The sequence below is a fragment of the Triturus cristatus genome, chromosome 2_1 (assembly GCF_964204655.1).
Source record: "Triturus cristatus chromosome 2_1, aTriCri1.1, whole genome shotgun sequence".
In the NCBI taxonomy this organism is placed as follows: Eukaryota; Metazoa; Chordata; class Amphibia; order Caudata; family Salamandridae; genus Triturus; species Triturus cristatus.
In genome coordinates, this window is record NC_140581.1 from 257,241,847 (window position 1) to 257,256,669 (window position 14,823).

Genomic DNA, 14,823 nt, shown 5'->3' on the forward strand with positions numbered 1-14,823 from the left:
AAACAAAATTCCATAATTAAATGCCCAGCATAATTAGTAAGAAATTATCATTTGGAAAAATCACATTGTAGGAAATCTCTCTGATGATTACTCAAACTTCCAGAGATTAAAGAGAGTGATCAATCAGAGACATTATATCCAAGAGTAAGTAAGAGGTTTCGGGGGTGAAAAGAATATAATTGGAACAGAACCGGCCCATGCTGTATGAGGCCATGAAAAGAAATGACAGGAACATTTTAGAGTGTTTTAGGGCATGGAACTAGTCTTTACAAAGCGCAAACAGATTATCACATCAGCTTTTTTATATGGCAACCGTACATCTTTGTTTTGTATTACAGCAAGTGTGATGGAAATGGTGCAACCTATAGTGGAATAATTTAGCTCCATAAGTTTAAGTGGTTATAAACAAGCTCACGCCGCTCTTGCAGAGCTCAAAGCCCCAATAGTCTTACCATTGAAATCTTAAAGAAGGTTCCGACCAAGAGGGCTTATGTGTTGCCTCCTTGTTTATTAATATTGATAAACAATGTGTTATCCCTTCTTCTTTGCAAAACTTCATTTCACAGCTGATTGATATGAGGGGGCCTTTGGGTAAACCTAAAAGATACCACCTTATAGCTATCCTAGATGCCGATCAAACGATTTTTGCAAGACTTTTGTTAAATAAAGTGGAATCTTGAGAAATTAGCAAGAAACTGATCCATTTTATTCAAACTAGTGTTTAGAAAGAGGTTTTCAACAGTTGATGATCTACTCACTAGAACCATGTCAACTGAGGCTAGGTTAAGACATCAAATAACAATGAGAGAGCTAGGGAAGGAAGAGGGTGCATCCGTATCCCCTGTTATAATGTATGTTTAATCAATGGTGGACGAACCCAAGTATGTGTAGTACGATCACTGCTATGCAGTGTTTGGGAACCCACTGGGTTAGTTAAAAGACCACTCACATACCAACCTGGTTGGTGTCATGCTTCATCATTGGGGTCCCAACCGGGTGGCCGAATGTCCCCGGTTCTGCTACGACGCCTGATTACAGCGGAGCTGGTGTGGTGCAGAAGTGTGATGTGGTGTGGATTAAAAATACCTCTGAGAATCCTTGCCGTTCTAATGTTATTACTGGCGGCCCAGGATATGATTAAAACTATGTACGTGATGCAACTAAGGAAGAAATAATTATCTTATAGTTGTATGTGTGGTGGGTCTACATGTTTCAGCCCGCAAGTAAACATGTGTGGGGCTTTCTTCAGGACCAGTGAAAGTGGTGAGTGGCAAAGTGAGTAGTACCACGTGAGAAGTTAAAAACTGAAAAAAATGTTTATACCTACACACTCGCTAAGGTGTGTGGAACGGGTGTCTGCGTATTTGTGGACACCGCAGCGAAAAAGACCTGTGGGAGAGAAGGAGACAGCACACAACATGTATACATGTTTAACAGATATATAACAAAACGTAGATGCAGAGCTTTTGGGCAATTATAAAATGCGATCTTAGGTGCTGCAATTATCCAAACATATATGTCAAGTGATCGTACCTGTGGATGCAATCAGAGCATACAGTGAACATACCGCATGCTGAGAAGCGAATGGAAAAATGTGTATGGTCTAAGGCTGTGCATATTATGCATGCTAGACTGCCAGCAACTGAGGGTTGTCATAAATAATTATTTATACACCGTGAAATGCAGAGTGGCATCATACAATTGTGGAGCCTAGCCACGGTGGGAAACCCAATGGTGCGTGAACGCACATATGAGAAAGCTGGCGAGAGCCGAAATGCGGGGCGCGTGGTTTTTTCAATCAGGGTAGTTTTTTTAAAAAAGACAAGTGGAGCGGCGTCGCTCCTGTAGGCAGCGCTAGGGTGGAAAACTATATTTACACTATGGCTGTGCTTGAACGCTGATCGGGGTTAGGGAGGAGTGCGCTCCTCAGTCAAACTCTGTAGAGAGAGAAATGATTAGTGTGAGAGGTATGGGGTCGAGGTAGTGCGTAGGCATCCCTCGTGTGAGCTAAAGCGCGCCACCTTACTTGGTTGAAGAGCTGCACCCACCTTGTACCTATTGCGGTCTCCTGTGGTCCCGGATGGTGTTGGGACCCAAGGAGTCCTTGGAGTATATAGTAAAAAACTCCATGGAGTCCGTGCTGGGTGTCCGGTAGGTGTGCCATGCGGAAGTGGTACTGGCGCATGCATTACAAGCAGCTATTAGAATATCCTTCTCAGGCACCTCTAAGAGGCCTCCAGGCTGGGTTACACAATTCATGTTGGTGCCTCTTCTGCTTGACAAGAAAAGCATAGCTTGACGGCAAGATATTGATTTTATGTGGCGCTATCAGTTTTTTCTCCAGCACATCCAGGTCACTGAATCTCCTGTGTGCTGCCATGTGTGACCTCTTTGGGAGGGAAAAACAATTCTCTTTGAAGAAATTGAAACAGAAATGTGAGTGCTTTGTACTGTTTCTTTTTATCATAATTGATTCATTCATAGATAATCACAGTAAACACAAGCTGTCAACATGAAATATTCACATGGGTGTGGGGTGATTATGTGACATTAGTGCTCAGTGCTCAACAAGTGTATATACAGGGTGGTAATGGTTTCTATGTACAGGTGGGGGATAGGCCAGATAATGCTTTTACACCAGCGACTCCTATCTTTTGTTGAATGGAGTCTTGGAATGTCTGGACCTGGAGTATGCACTCAAATTTCTGTTTCAATTTCTTCAAAGAGAATTGTTTTTTACTCCACAGGCGTGATCTATAGGTTGCTTCAGTTTGTACAAATGCACTATAAGCAGCATTAAGTAACGTACTTTCTACCCAACAGAACCACTTGTTGTTTAATTGATACTTACCCAGGTTCTGAGGGACAAAGGGTTACCCCATTATTGTCTAATCCTCTTTGGGAGGGGGCTCTGTGGGGTTGGTACACATCACACACAAACCTTGGAGTTTGTGGTATCATTCAGTTCAGCGCAGTCTCAATAACTTGGTGCACAGAATCTGGTGCAGGAAAATGCTCCCCGGAAACGGAGAAGGAGCTTCCCAGAGTGCAGCTCTGCAGAGTGTGATTATGGAGCCGCCATCCTGATTGTGGACAAGCTCCGCCTCCTGCTACAGTCTTTGAAGATGAAGGCAATGAAATAATGTTGTGCACCTGCTTACAACTGGATTCATACAAAATAGTGACCTTCCACAGATACTTACGGGTGGCAGTGACCAACACTGACAGTGACAATCCCAGCTATGAGGTCCAGGTAGCGCCGTCCCTCCCAGTCAAACAGCCACTGCATGTGCCCTTGGTGAATGAGGAGTGGCTTTTTGTAGTAGGTGAAAACTGCTGGCGAAATATTCTGTTTGCGAATTTCCAGCACTTTGTCATAAGGATAAGACTGCAATAAAGAATAAAACAACTGAAGGAGATGCCTCGTAGTATAAATCCAAAACATGAAAAAAGGCCAATACATGAGCAATAGTTTGCACAAAAGTGTGCACTACCAGGTAGTTCTTGAATGGGGTGCAGTTAGAGGACTTGGGGTGAAGCTAAGTGTATATCTCTGCCTGCAGCTGCCACTACTTATCAGTGCCAAACGATGTTGTTGTGTAAAATTTCTACGGTAAATGAGACCCTTGAAATGATGTGTGTAAGTCACAACATTTTGATAAGCTATTATGCAAAGTGTATTATGCAAGGTGACATGCAGAATACACTTGCAGCTTTTTTAGCTGTTATGCACCAGAGGAAATACAGACAATGGATTACTTGGGGTTCAACATGAACTTTCTATTGACAGGCATTGTTGTAGACTCTATTTTTCTTTTTTTATAAAACTTTTTATTGTATTTTAACACCAACCGGGTACCGGTACATACAGAACAAATTCACTGTAAGAAGTTCCCCCTCCAGTACATACATTATCATAGTGACATTTACCCCTTGATGGGATAGGGGTCCATGCAGAGCAGTACGTTCATACAATTTCGAGTCCGCAATAGGAGACAGTGCTATCCAGAGAATACAAACAGGTTGCAACAGGCGGCAGGGGCTGAAGAGAACAAGAACACCACACCTAAGGGGGAGAAGCCAGCACCTCTACCATCAACTGGGCCATCAGTGTTCGCCTTTCTTTCTGAAGCTCCACCGTCGGGGAGATGCAAATGTCCCCTCTTTATGATCCCATTTCTTGGGGCGGCCCCATCCCTTGAATACTGACTTTTCAGCAACCATGGTGGTGTCCATATCCTTTGCCCAGTCAACCAGGCGCGGGACCGCCTCAACCCTCCATTTCTGCACAATATTCCTCTTCGCAATAATAAAGCCCATAGAGGCCCACGCCTGTGCAGCATGTGTGAGGTCAGTCGCCCCCGAAATATTGAGTAAGCATAGCTGGTGAGATAACCCAAAGGATTTGCCTCCCGCCCTCTCAAGTTGGCGGGCAATTTTCCCCCAGTAGTCCTGAATATGTGGGCAGTCCCATAAGATGTGAATGTAAGTACCCACTTGATTGCAATGTCGGTGCCCGAATCCGCGGCGTATCTGCCCTGGGGGTCAGTCCAGGTGTTATGGATGATGTAGGGACAACCCCTCCGAAGCAAAACAACCACCCCTCTGGAACCCGAGGTAAAGCAGGAATGGACCACCATTTTGTACCCTTTCCTGTTCAGGGCACCACAGGAGTTCCCAACCAGGTGTGTCTCCTGTAGTAACTCCAGCTCGAGCTCATTACGCTTAACGTATTGCAACACAATGCCCCTCTTAATTTTGTCCCCCAATCCGTTAACGTTCCAAGTGGACAAGTTAGGTGTCAAACCTCGTGCCATAAATTCAGTCCAATGGGAATCGAGTGGTGTCGGATAGTCAAGCATGGCCATGAATGTCTTAGGTGGATGTCACTTATGTCAATGACAGCGGAATTGAGTGTAAGAATGGAGAGGTGAACAATAGCTTGTACTGGTACCGGACATAACAAAAACAAAAACAATCCCCCCATCCCCCAGAATGCCCCCCCACCCCGCCTCCCTGAAGAACGGGCCTGAAACCACCCACCACCCGAAACATGCAGAGCGCCTGTCACCCACACACATCAACTTCGGGGACGTGTACATCCCCACTCCCTAAAACAGCAAATAGTGAAACAAACGCCAGCGCTGGCCCCAACACCCCGAAATAAGACGTGCTACAGCCTTATTTGACATTCAAAGAAAAGGATTAGGTAAAGCCTATGCTGCAAAATCTAGGCAAACGCAGAGGCAGTCACCCCGGAGCCAAAAGTAAATTCAGCAACCCATGAGAATAAAACAAAAACACAACCCATAAAGTGGACAGTAGCCGCATCACAACCCTGCAAACCCAGAAAACATAGTGGAGTGCTCTGGCAAGTTCAGTCTTACATGATCACCCCGTGGGGCCCTGAGTATTCGCTTCGGAGAGAGGCGGAGATCGAGGTTGCTGTCGCCACTCGTTGAGTTCCTCGGCATTCGGTGCCAATATATGAGATTTCTTACTCACCGTGCGCCAGCCTTCAAGCCAGTCCCAGGCATCTACAGGATTAGTGAAAAACCACAGTTTGCCATCCAATTCAATTCTAAGCTCCGCAGGGAATAACATGGCATATTTAATCTCCTGGTCCCTGAGAGCCTGTTTCACTTCCAAGAAGCTCTGGCGTTATTTTTGGACCCTCAGGGTGAAATCTGGGAAAAACAAGACCTTACTGTTCTCAACAGTCAGTGGGGGTGCAACCCTTGCTGTTTGGAGGATCAAGTCACAGTCACGATAATTGAACACTCGGGTGAGAAGCGGACGGAGGGGCCCTGGTTTGGGTTTGCCTCCAGGCACACGATGGGCTCGCTCAATTGAGAAACAATTGGAGAGACCCTTTGGCTACAGACGCTTCAGGATGAGCTCCTCGTTCCGGAATGCCTAAGATTCGGATATTGTTGCGCTGCATTCTACCTTCATATTCGTCGAGTTGAACTGCAAAGGCCTCATGAACGTAGCTCGGCCACCTGCTTCTTGAGGAGGGTGGTGTCGGTTACCAACTCCGTCGTGATGGTCTCGAAGTAGTGACACGGTCGGCAATTTTGCGCACGTCCTCCCGTATGAGGGCCACCTCCGTCGCGACCGTGTCAATTTTGTGCTCCAAAGAGGTCCGTACGGTGGTTATTGCCACCAGGAGGTCCTTATTGGTGGATTCGGAGTCACCATCGTGAGTCACAGCATTGCCCGGCTTGTCCTCGTGGCTCTTCTGCCATGCAAACTTGTCCAGTTTGGCTTGTGCCACATTACGCCCACTCCGGCCTGTCGCCATGATGGCTCCGCAGGGAGGGGGCCGTGAAGGGGTAGGACGCAGGAATTACTCACCGCCGCCTGCCGTGGGACACCCCGCGTGGCCTGTCGGCTTTGGCACGTGCCTCCCTCACCCCCAGCAGTCCAGCACTGGAAAACACCCCAGACTCCCCCAAGGGCACAGACCCGTTGCCTCAAGCAGGTCACGGATAATGGAAGCCCCGGTGCCCTGCTCATCCCACTGGGCTAATAACAATCTGGTCGTCCGGTCCAAAAGGTCCTCCACTAGCCTCGTCACGGGCGAAGCAACAGCCTCCTGGCTAAAAGAGTGAGGTCATCAAAGTAGCACCCCCAAGAGCCCGCCTGGACACCGGCACCACAGGCAACACCAGGGAGTTACTGCCAAAGCAAAGTCAATTAGCGCGACTCACCACACACAGATGAAAGCAATGGATCCCCACCTGTAGGCCCACACTACTTGCGAGACATGAAGTGGGGCAAGGCGGCGCAGAGAACCTCAGGGCTCATAGCGATGACAGTGCGGGCATCTTCAAGGCAGAGAAGCGTCGTCTCAGCCAATCACCCCAAGCGATGTCGCAATCTGCTTGAGAAAGAGGCTGAAGGGGGCACTCAAAGACCCGAGGCCTCACGGCCCGCTGGAGGCACGGACGCGCTGAAGGGGCGATGAAGAACAGAGGTAGGGCGGATGCACTCCTGTGCGAAGTCCCTAAGCCCACGACTGCGATCAAACAAGCGATCCAAGTGCCAAATACGCAGCTCCGGGTGAGGGGCAGTTCAAGCAGCAAGCACGTCACTGCGCGGACTAGGCCACATCCACGGCATTGCGTTGTTCTCCGCTGCGAGGCTGCGCTTCCTGTCGGCTCGGTCGTGCCCAGCAGAGACGGCGTCTGGAAAGTCTCACACCAACGACGCCTGATTGGCATCAAACTTACACCGCACCCTGGGCAGCGATACCGGCGATCGTAGAGGCACTCGGGGTGAAAATTAGGCCGGGGCAGACAGTGTTAAGCGGATTTATCGGGAGTGGCACGCCGGAGCACAGCTACCGTGCGGCCATTCCCGTCAACAGCTGGCCACGCCCCCAGGTAGAGGCTACTTTTGAGGGTTTCAAAAAGTAAATATTAATTTTATGAAATAAAACGAAGGAGGTTCACTTGAAAACTCAGCCCGAATGAACAGAGATCTGTCAAGTTGTCACAGACGTGTATTTAAATAAGGTGTAGACCTATGTAAAAGAAGCATATTGCTATGTGGGTTGAATCTGCATTGGGGATATATTTATGTAGCTAATGTGCACAGGCAAAGTGCCTTCAACCACAGCAGGGGAGCACTATAGTGGATGCTGAAGTGGGCGGAATCAAAACGCTAATGACACTACTGCAGACCAATGGATGAAGAGGGCTGACCGAAAGTCCTTCTATGTTTGTAGGTGAGTATAATTTTGCTTAATTGTGGGGGAGCGGGAGGGGGGGGGGTAAACAAAGAGTCTTGGCTAATGCCAGACCTAATAAGCAAAAGAGGAGAGATTTCAAATCACACAAAAATGTTTCCAGTAAAAAGGCTTCCTGCCAATTCAGTCATTAACTCCCACTACAATTAAGTTTTTAGGAACATGTGAAGAGATGTAAATAGATGACATGAAAATAATTGAGGACATCATGGCGCCTTTTGAGTTGTTGCAGCCTACTGAAAGGTTTGTGTTGCTCTTGGTGAATTCTATGTCAGGACCGGAGGCTTCGGATTAGGCTTTTCTTTCCACACTTAATTCTCCAGCAGCCATCAGTATTTATAAAAGAAACACAGCAAACTACATTTCCCAAGATGCTCAAGGAAATGACATAAGAAAAACGTTATCAACAATGTCCAAACACAAAGCAGGGGCCTTCCCTGACTTCACCTGAGGATGCTTTACCCTCCTCTTTCTTCGCTGCTCCAGCAGCGCTAAGTTAAGTGTCTTGTTTTCTATACCGGTTTTCGCTGAGTTAACGGGGAAGAAATGCTTTAATTAGGGTATTTTCTCAAGCTTGAAGATTTCTGTGCATTCGCGCTTGATTTATGTTGCACTGTAACATGAGTTATGCTTTTTAGGTCTCGCCTGAGCCAGCGCTTTAGCGCTGCTCTCGCGAGAGCCTTTGTAAACGGGGGTTTTGGAAGTGCAAACGAGTGCTTTGAGGCCGCCAACTACAGTGTATGTGCGCCGGGCACGCGCACCATTTGGCAGCCTGCGTGTACATTTCGCAGCCGCTTTGATGTTCTCAGTGAGCCGCGCGGCCTCTGAGAACATCAAAGCAGCCTGCGTGCCTCTCTCCCCTACCCCCTCCCTTATCCCACTTCCTTATAGCGTGAGGAGCTGTCTATCCCTAGCGCGCGCGCTTCAACGTTCCTCCCCCACCACAGAGTGCGACGCGCGGCCGCGCGTCTTCCACAACTCCTGGGCTTGTTTAATTTAATTTTTGTGCGCGACAACTCCTGGCTGAGTCGTGCGGCCAATACTTGCATACACTGCTCTTTGAATGACCTTGGAAAGTGTGTGTATCATTTGCACTTCTGCATATACAGGATTTTTTTTAAACAGGTGTGTCTATGATTGTGCAGATACCAGACGGCATTTCAAACGTGACCTCGTTGGACGGTTCAGAATGAGGCATTCTCATAAAATCTCAAACCTCAAGCTACCTTCTTCAGTTAAATTGCTGCTCTTCACAACCCCTGCTGCAACCCCACCCCACCCCCTCCCTTCCACTCGCGATTTTTTCCCAAAGAATGTTAAAAGGACATTCTCTTATCTGGCTAAATGATCTGCCAGGGGTCGCTGGTCGTCTATTCAGTAATCTTCATGAAGCCCGATGTGAACTGTATGCAGGGTTGCTGGTTTTTGGAAAGTTGTAACCTCCGAGCTGCCGCCAAGCCTTTACTATTCTGTTTTTCGCCCCGCAGTCATTGATGCTTTATTTCTGTATGGTGTAAATGACTTCCTTTTTAGCTCCACAAGAAGCACATTACCTGAATTACTATACACAGATTTCTATAAAACAAAGGTTGTACTTTCACCACTGACCTTCCGCATAGGGGGGTCTGCAAAGAACACATCGCTTCCTGAGAACACATAGCAAGCTGCACATTTATGATGCTGCGTATCAGCTGTGAACTCGACAAAGCGATCTGTTAGGATCTGTTGCAAGGCAGCACGTTTCTAGCTCCACCTCCTAAGGCTCATTCAACACCCCCGGCCATGGCCCGCTCCACCTTCAAAAGGATTGAAGATAAGCGCAGACTGAAGTCTGGGAGCAGAATTGGAAGTGTATGTCTTGGGTACAAAAACTGTACGTGATCCGGCCATGAACAGTACGACATCTTTTAAAAAAAAATCTTTTCCTCCATGTTGTCTGTTATTTCTACTTTATTGAAGCCTGGCGTCCGCTGCCCGCTTAGTCCCTCTCAAACAGTGGCGGAAAGAAATGTGGCCTCAGTAAATACCTGCCTTACATTTTACAAACCAAGAAAGGTGTGCAAGCCTCACTTCCATTAGTGCTGTTTGGAGATTGTTCTTCCCCGAGAAAATAAAGCAAGCATTTGCAATGCAATAGGTCTCTCATCTACACGAGTTTGAGCAATTGACATTGTAAATTACAATGACTTTTATTTTTGTTTTAGTTTTTAAAACATAAATAAAAGGCATAGCTTAAACTCTTGTAAATGCGAGACCTATTGCATTGCAAATGCTTGTTTAGATTAGCGGCCGGGGGAACAGTGCTCGTTTCCTTCGCGGGCTCTCTGTTTATGTGAAGGGTCTCTGCGTGGTGCAGCCCTTACGCCGCTAGGGGACCGCGCTTCCTTTGATCGCTGTGCCTAAGCGCCTCTCACCCCCTGCGGCCGTCGAGTCATTCTTCCGCTTGACAGTGACGCAGAGACTCTCACACAGCCATTAGTCTGTCTGATTTCACGCGGGGGAAGATATTTATCTGAGTTTTGGTTAGCGCTTGATTGATGCTTTCATTTCTGACAGAAGAGAGCCCTGCCTGGAGCTTGAACACCCGTGAAACGGGTAGGACTGCTTCTTGATTGTGTAATAAGGGAACAGCCCATGCAGAATTTACTAGCCCTCATTAACAGAAGGGAGCAGTCCCTATTACCCGTAGTCCTCAATTCTTAAGGAACTATGAAGGATTTTGAGGACTACTATGAGGAAGAGGAGAAGGTTACTTACCTTACCATAGATGACCATTTTTGGCAAGTTAGGGACACCTCCATCCTGAAGGCAGTCTCTCAGGTGGTAGTGCCTCTGGAGAGGAGAATAAGTGAGCTTCAGGTCCAGCGCCAACAACACCTCTTGCCGAGGGAAGACCTATCTGGGGCTCAGGAACCCCTACCTCCGGCGCAGCCCTCCTCTGCCACCTTAAACCCCAAACGTAAACGCGTCAATGACGCTGGGGTAGACACAAACACATTTGCCCGCTTAAAGAAGGTGTTTGTGGACGCTCACACCCCTTTAACCTCCATTTCCCCCTCAGAGGACTTGGTGGGACTCTCGGAGTATCCTGATGCCCTACCTTCGAGGGATCTGGATGAGTCTCCCCAGACCTCGGATGGGGATGGACCTCCAAACAGTCCCTCAAATTTTATATCCTTGGTGTTATTCTCTTGAGTCTGATTTGGAAGTCATTCAGGACTATAGCGCTTATGTATCAAGGCATTTACCCACAGACACAGAATGGGTAAAACCATTTCACACATCAGGTCTTACATCACATCAACTCACAAAGAGTTCTATTGGAATTGAGCCCTAAAGTAACACAACAGCAAGCGAGAACTAAGTGCAAATGGCAGAGATTCTTATATTCACCGCATGAAGAATGTAACATTCTCTGTAAATGTCCTGCTGCGGTTTGTGGATTTGGCACCCGGCAAAAGCAGCTCAGACTCTACAATCTGATGCAGGGAGTGATATGCTAAACCCTGATGACCTTCTCCACCCAAGGTCAGCAGAATGGACACCAGCCCTTATGGTAGCAGCATATATGGCAGCTACACTTCAGAAACCTCTTGACAAAGGGGTTTAAAGCTGCCTCCGAGCAGAATGCGCGTGACCAGCCCTACAAGGGAAAGTCTCTCTTACGCCAGAGGTGGACCCCAAGATGGCCACTTTTCTGGCCAAGTTTATCCATGACCTAAAGAAAGGCATAGATCGTTCATGGAGGGTATGCCAGGATAAACTCCTGGACACAGTGGGTCCCCTGCCAAAAATTCTCGATATGGCGGAGGATGCTAAGGCCTCTGGCACGCTCACCTCCACAGAGGCCCTCTCTAGTAGGGCGCAGAGAGCAGTCATTTTTCTGGGAATTACAAATACTGCAATTTCCACGGAAGGAAGTCCAAACATCAATTAAGCGCATCTACACCCTGCGTGGTTTTGGCACAGCCGGTAGTGGCAGAAGGTGCTCGACCGGCCGTCCCTACAATAAAGCCCCCCTACAAGTCCGCGGAGCCAAAGAGAGGACAATGGCAGGACCCTAACAAGTTTGCGAACTTCTATCCGACTAGATCATATCCACGCCGCAGGGGCTGTAGAGGAAGAGGAGGCGATTCCTTCAATAATCAACAAGGTGAGAGTTCAGGATTCGGGGGGATACAAATAGGGGGCAGACTGCAAAAATTTTGCCCACAATCGGGCCTCCCAAACATCGGACGCCTGGGTCTTGCAAACAGTGCAAGGTTTTCAGATGGAGTTTTTTTAATATCCTACCCAGTTGGCTCATCCGAAACCACTTTCTTTTCAAAGGGAACAGATGGAGTTAATAAACAGGGAAGTCTCCGACCTCCTGAGGAAAAAGGGCATTGTGCCCTCAACCCTCCACCCATGGGGCTTCGTCAGCAATATCTTCCTGGTGAAAAAGAGGGACTGGGGTTATCGCCCAGTGATAAACCTCAAAGAGTTCAATGAGTGGCTAACATACCACCACTTCAAAATGGAGGGTATTCACCTCCTCAGGGACCTTCTGCAGAGCCAGGACTGGATGGTCCGCCTGGATCTCAGAGACGCGTATCTCATGATCCCAATATTTCCCCCTCACAGACGCTTCCTTCAATTCCTCTGGAACAACCAGATTTTCGAGTTCTCCTCCCTTCCTTTCGGTCTATCCTCCGTTCCGTGGTGCTCCACCAAGGTGATGTAGCCGGTGGTGGAGCACCTCAGATTGGAGGAGATCAAGCTGATAGTATACCTCGACGATATCTTCATAATGAACCAATCCCTCCCCACTTGCTCACCCAACTGCAATGAGCGGTAGACCTGTTAGAATCCCTAAGGTTTGTGGTCAACGAGTCCAAGTCGGACCTCACTCCCTCTCAGAAAATGCAATTCTTGAGTTTTGTGGTAGACTCAATCAATGCGACTCTGAGCCTCCCTCTCCGCAAACTGTCCAAGATCAGACACAAACGGTGACGTACACTAGCCAAGCCCAAAATCTCTTTTCGTTATCTAGCCAGGGTAGTTGGCCTCCTCTCGTCATCAGTACAGGCCATATTTCCGGGCCTCCTCCACTAAAAGACACTGCAGCGCCTTAAATGCTCACACCTTCGCAGAGGCCTCACGTACTCCCAGTTTGTACCTCTCTCTGAGGAGGCCAAGATTGAACGGCAGTGGTGGATCTCACACATGGAGGTGTGGAATGGTCGGGCCATCTTCAGATCCCAACCCAACCTAGTGATAGAGTACGATGCTAGCACCTCAGGCTGGAGTGTCTGGTGCGGAACTATATCTACAGCAGGAAAGTGGTCCTCCACAGAGCGGGATCTTCATATATCCGACGGAGGTGGTCTTGTCTCGAACACGGAATATGCGGAATCGGGTAGGTTACGTACCGAACTTTCTCCTCCTATAATTGGGTGTATTACAGTCAGGATTCCCTAGAAGTTTAAACTCCCTGTCCTAGGATGATTCTAAGGGGATTGTGTGAATAGAGTTTCACTTTATGATGAAAACTTTATTCTGTCCTTATCTCAACCTCTCAAATCACACAGCCGGTCAGGCTTTTTGTTATCTAACTGAATGTAATGTTCATTTGAAGAAATTTGGGATTGGCCGGTGCTATTGATTCACTCACATAAAGTGATGGAACGTTCAGTTCTGCTTATCGTCATGCTGTCACCCTTCTCTCATTCTTCCGTTTGTCGGTTTATCAGGATTCCCTAGAAGCTCAAACTTCCTGTCCTAGGATGCTTCTAAGGGGATTGTGTGAACTGAGTTTCACTTTATGATGAAAACTTTGATTCTGCCTCTATCTCAACCTCTCAAATCACACGGCCGGTTAGGCTGTTTTGTTATCCAACTGAATTTAATGTTCATTTGAAGAAATCGGGTTTGACCGGTGCTATTGATTCACTCACATAAAGTGATGGAGCGCTCATTTCTGCATATCGTCATGCTGTCACCCCTCTCTTATTCTTTCGCTTATCGGTTCATTTATAATAATGCCTTATCTTGCTTTGTGACTCAATGTGTTTGATCAGACTGATATGATTTCATTTTAGGCATTTTGAAGACTTTGATTCCTGTCCGTATTATTGGACGAAGTCTGAATTTGAATTACACTGAAAGGATGTGACCTCATTGGCGTTACCTAGTAGATATTTTTACCCTTCAACCGGCATACTTACTTCGTGTATGTAAGTACAGACACTCCCCGAGGAATTCCTTTCTGTATTGTAGTATGTCACCGGAGTTCCATATATAATACATTGACCCTAATGACTAATAATAGGGGGAATGATAATAGCATTTCTTCCTTTTTGGGATAGGGGTCCATGCAGAGCAGTACGTTCATACAATTTCCAGTCCGCAATAAGAGACAGTGCTATCCAGAGAATACAAACAGGTTGCAACAGGCGGCAGGGGCTGAAGAGAACAAGAACACCACACCTAAGGGGGAGAAGCCAGCACCTCTACCATCAACTGGGCCATCAGTGTTCGCCTTTCTTTCTGAAGCTCCACCGTCGGGGAGATGCAAATGTCCCCTCTTTATGATCCCATTTCTTGGGGCGGCCCCATCCCTTGAATACTGACTTTTCAGCAACCATGGTGGTGTCCATATCCTTTGCCCAGTCAACCAGGCGCGGGACCGCCTCAACCCTCCATTTCTGCACAATATTCCTCTTCGCAATAATAAAGCCCATAGAGGCCCACGCCTGTGCAGCATGTCTGAGGTCAGTCGCCCCCGAAATATTGAGTAAACATAGCTGGGGAGATAACCCAAAGGATTTGCCTCCCGCCCTCTCAAGTTGGCGGGCAATTTTCCCCCAGTAGTCCTGAATATGTGGGCAGTCCCATAAGATGTGAATGTAAGTACCCACTTGATTGCAATGTTGGTGCCCGAATCCGCGGCGTATCTGCCCTGGGGGTCAGTCCAGGTGTTATGGGTGATGTAGGGACAACCCCTCCGAAGCAAAACAACCACCCCTCTGGAACCCGAGGTAAAGCAGGAATGGACCACCATTTTGTACCCTTTCCTATTCAGGGCACCA

At 47.6% G+C, this 14,823-nt stretch overlaps 1 protein-coding gene across 2 annotated transcripts in view; it reads right to left on the reverse strand.

The window, feature by feature from the left end:
* AGXT2 (alanine--glyoxylate aminotransferase 2) overlaps positions 1–14,823 on the reverse strand; it is a 399,697-nt gene that overhangs the window by 282,475 nt on the left and 102,399 nt on the right. For both annotated transcript variants that reach the window (XM_085630974.1, XM_085630979.1), the window contains exon 3: positions 3,204–3,388. In XM_085630974.1, coding sequence (XP_085487100.1) covers positions 3,204–3,388 — 185 coding nt within the window. The remainder of the gene's footprint in view (positions 1–3,203; positions 3,389–14,823) is intronic.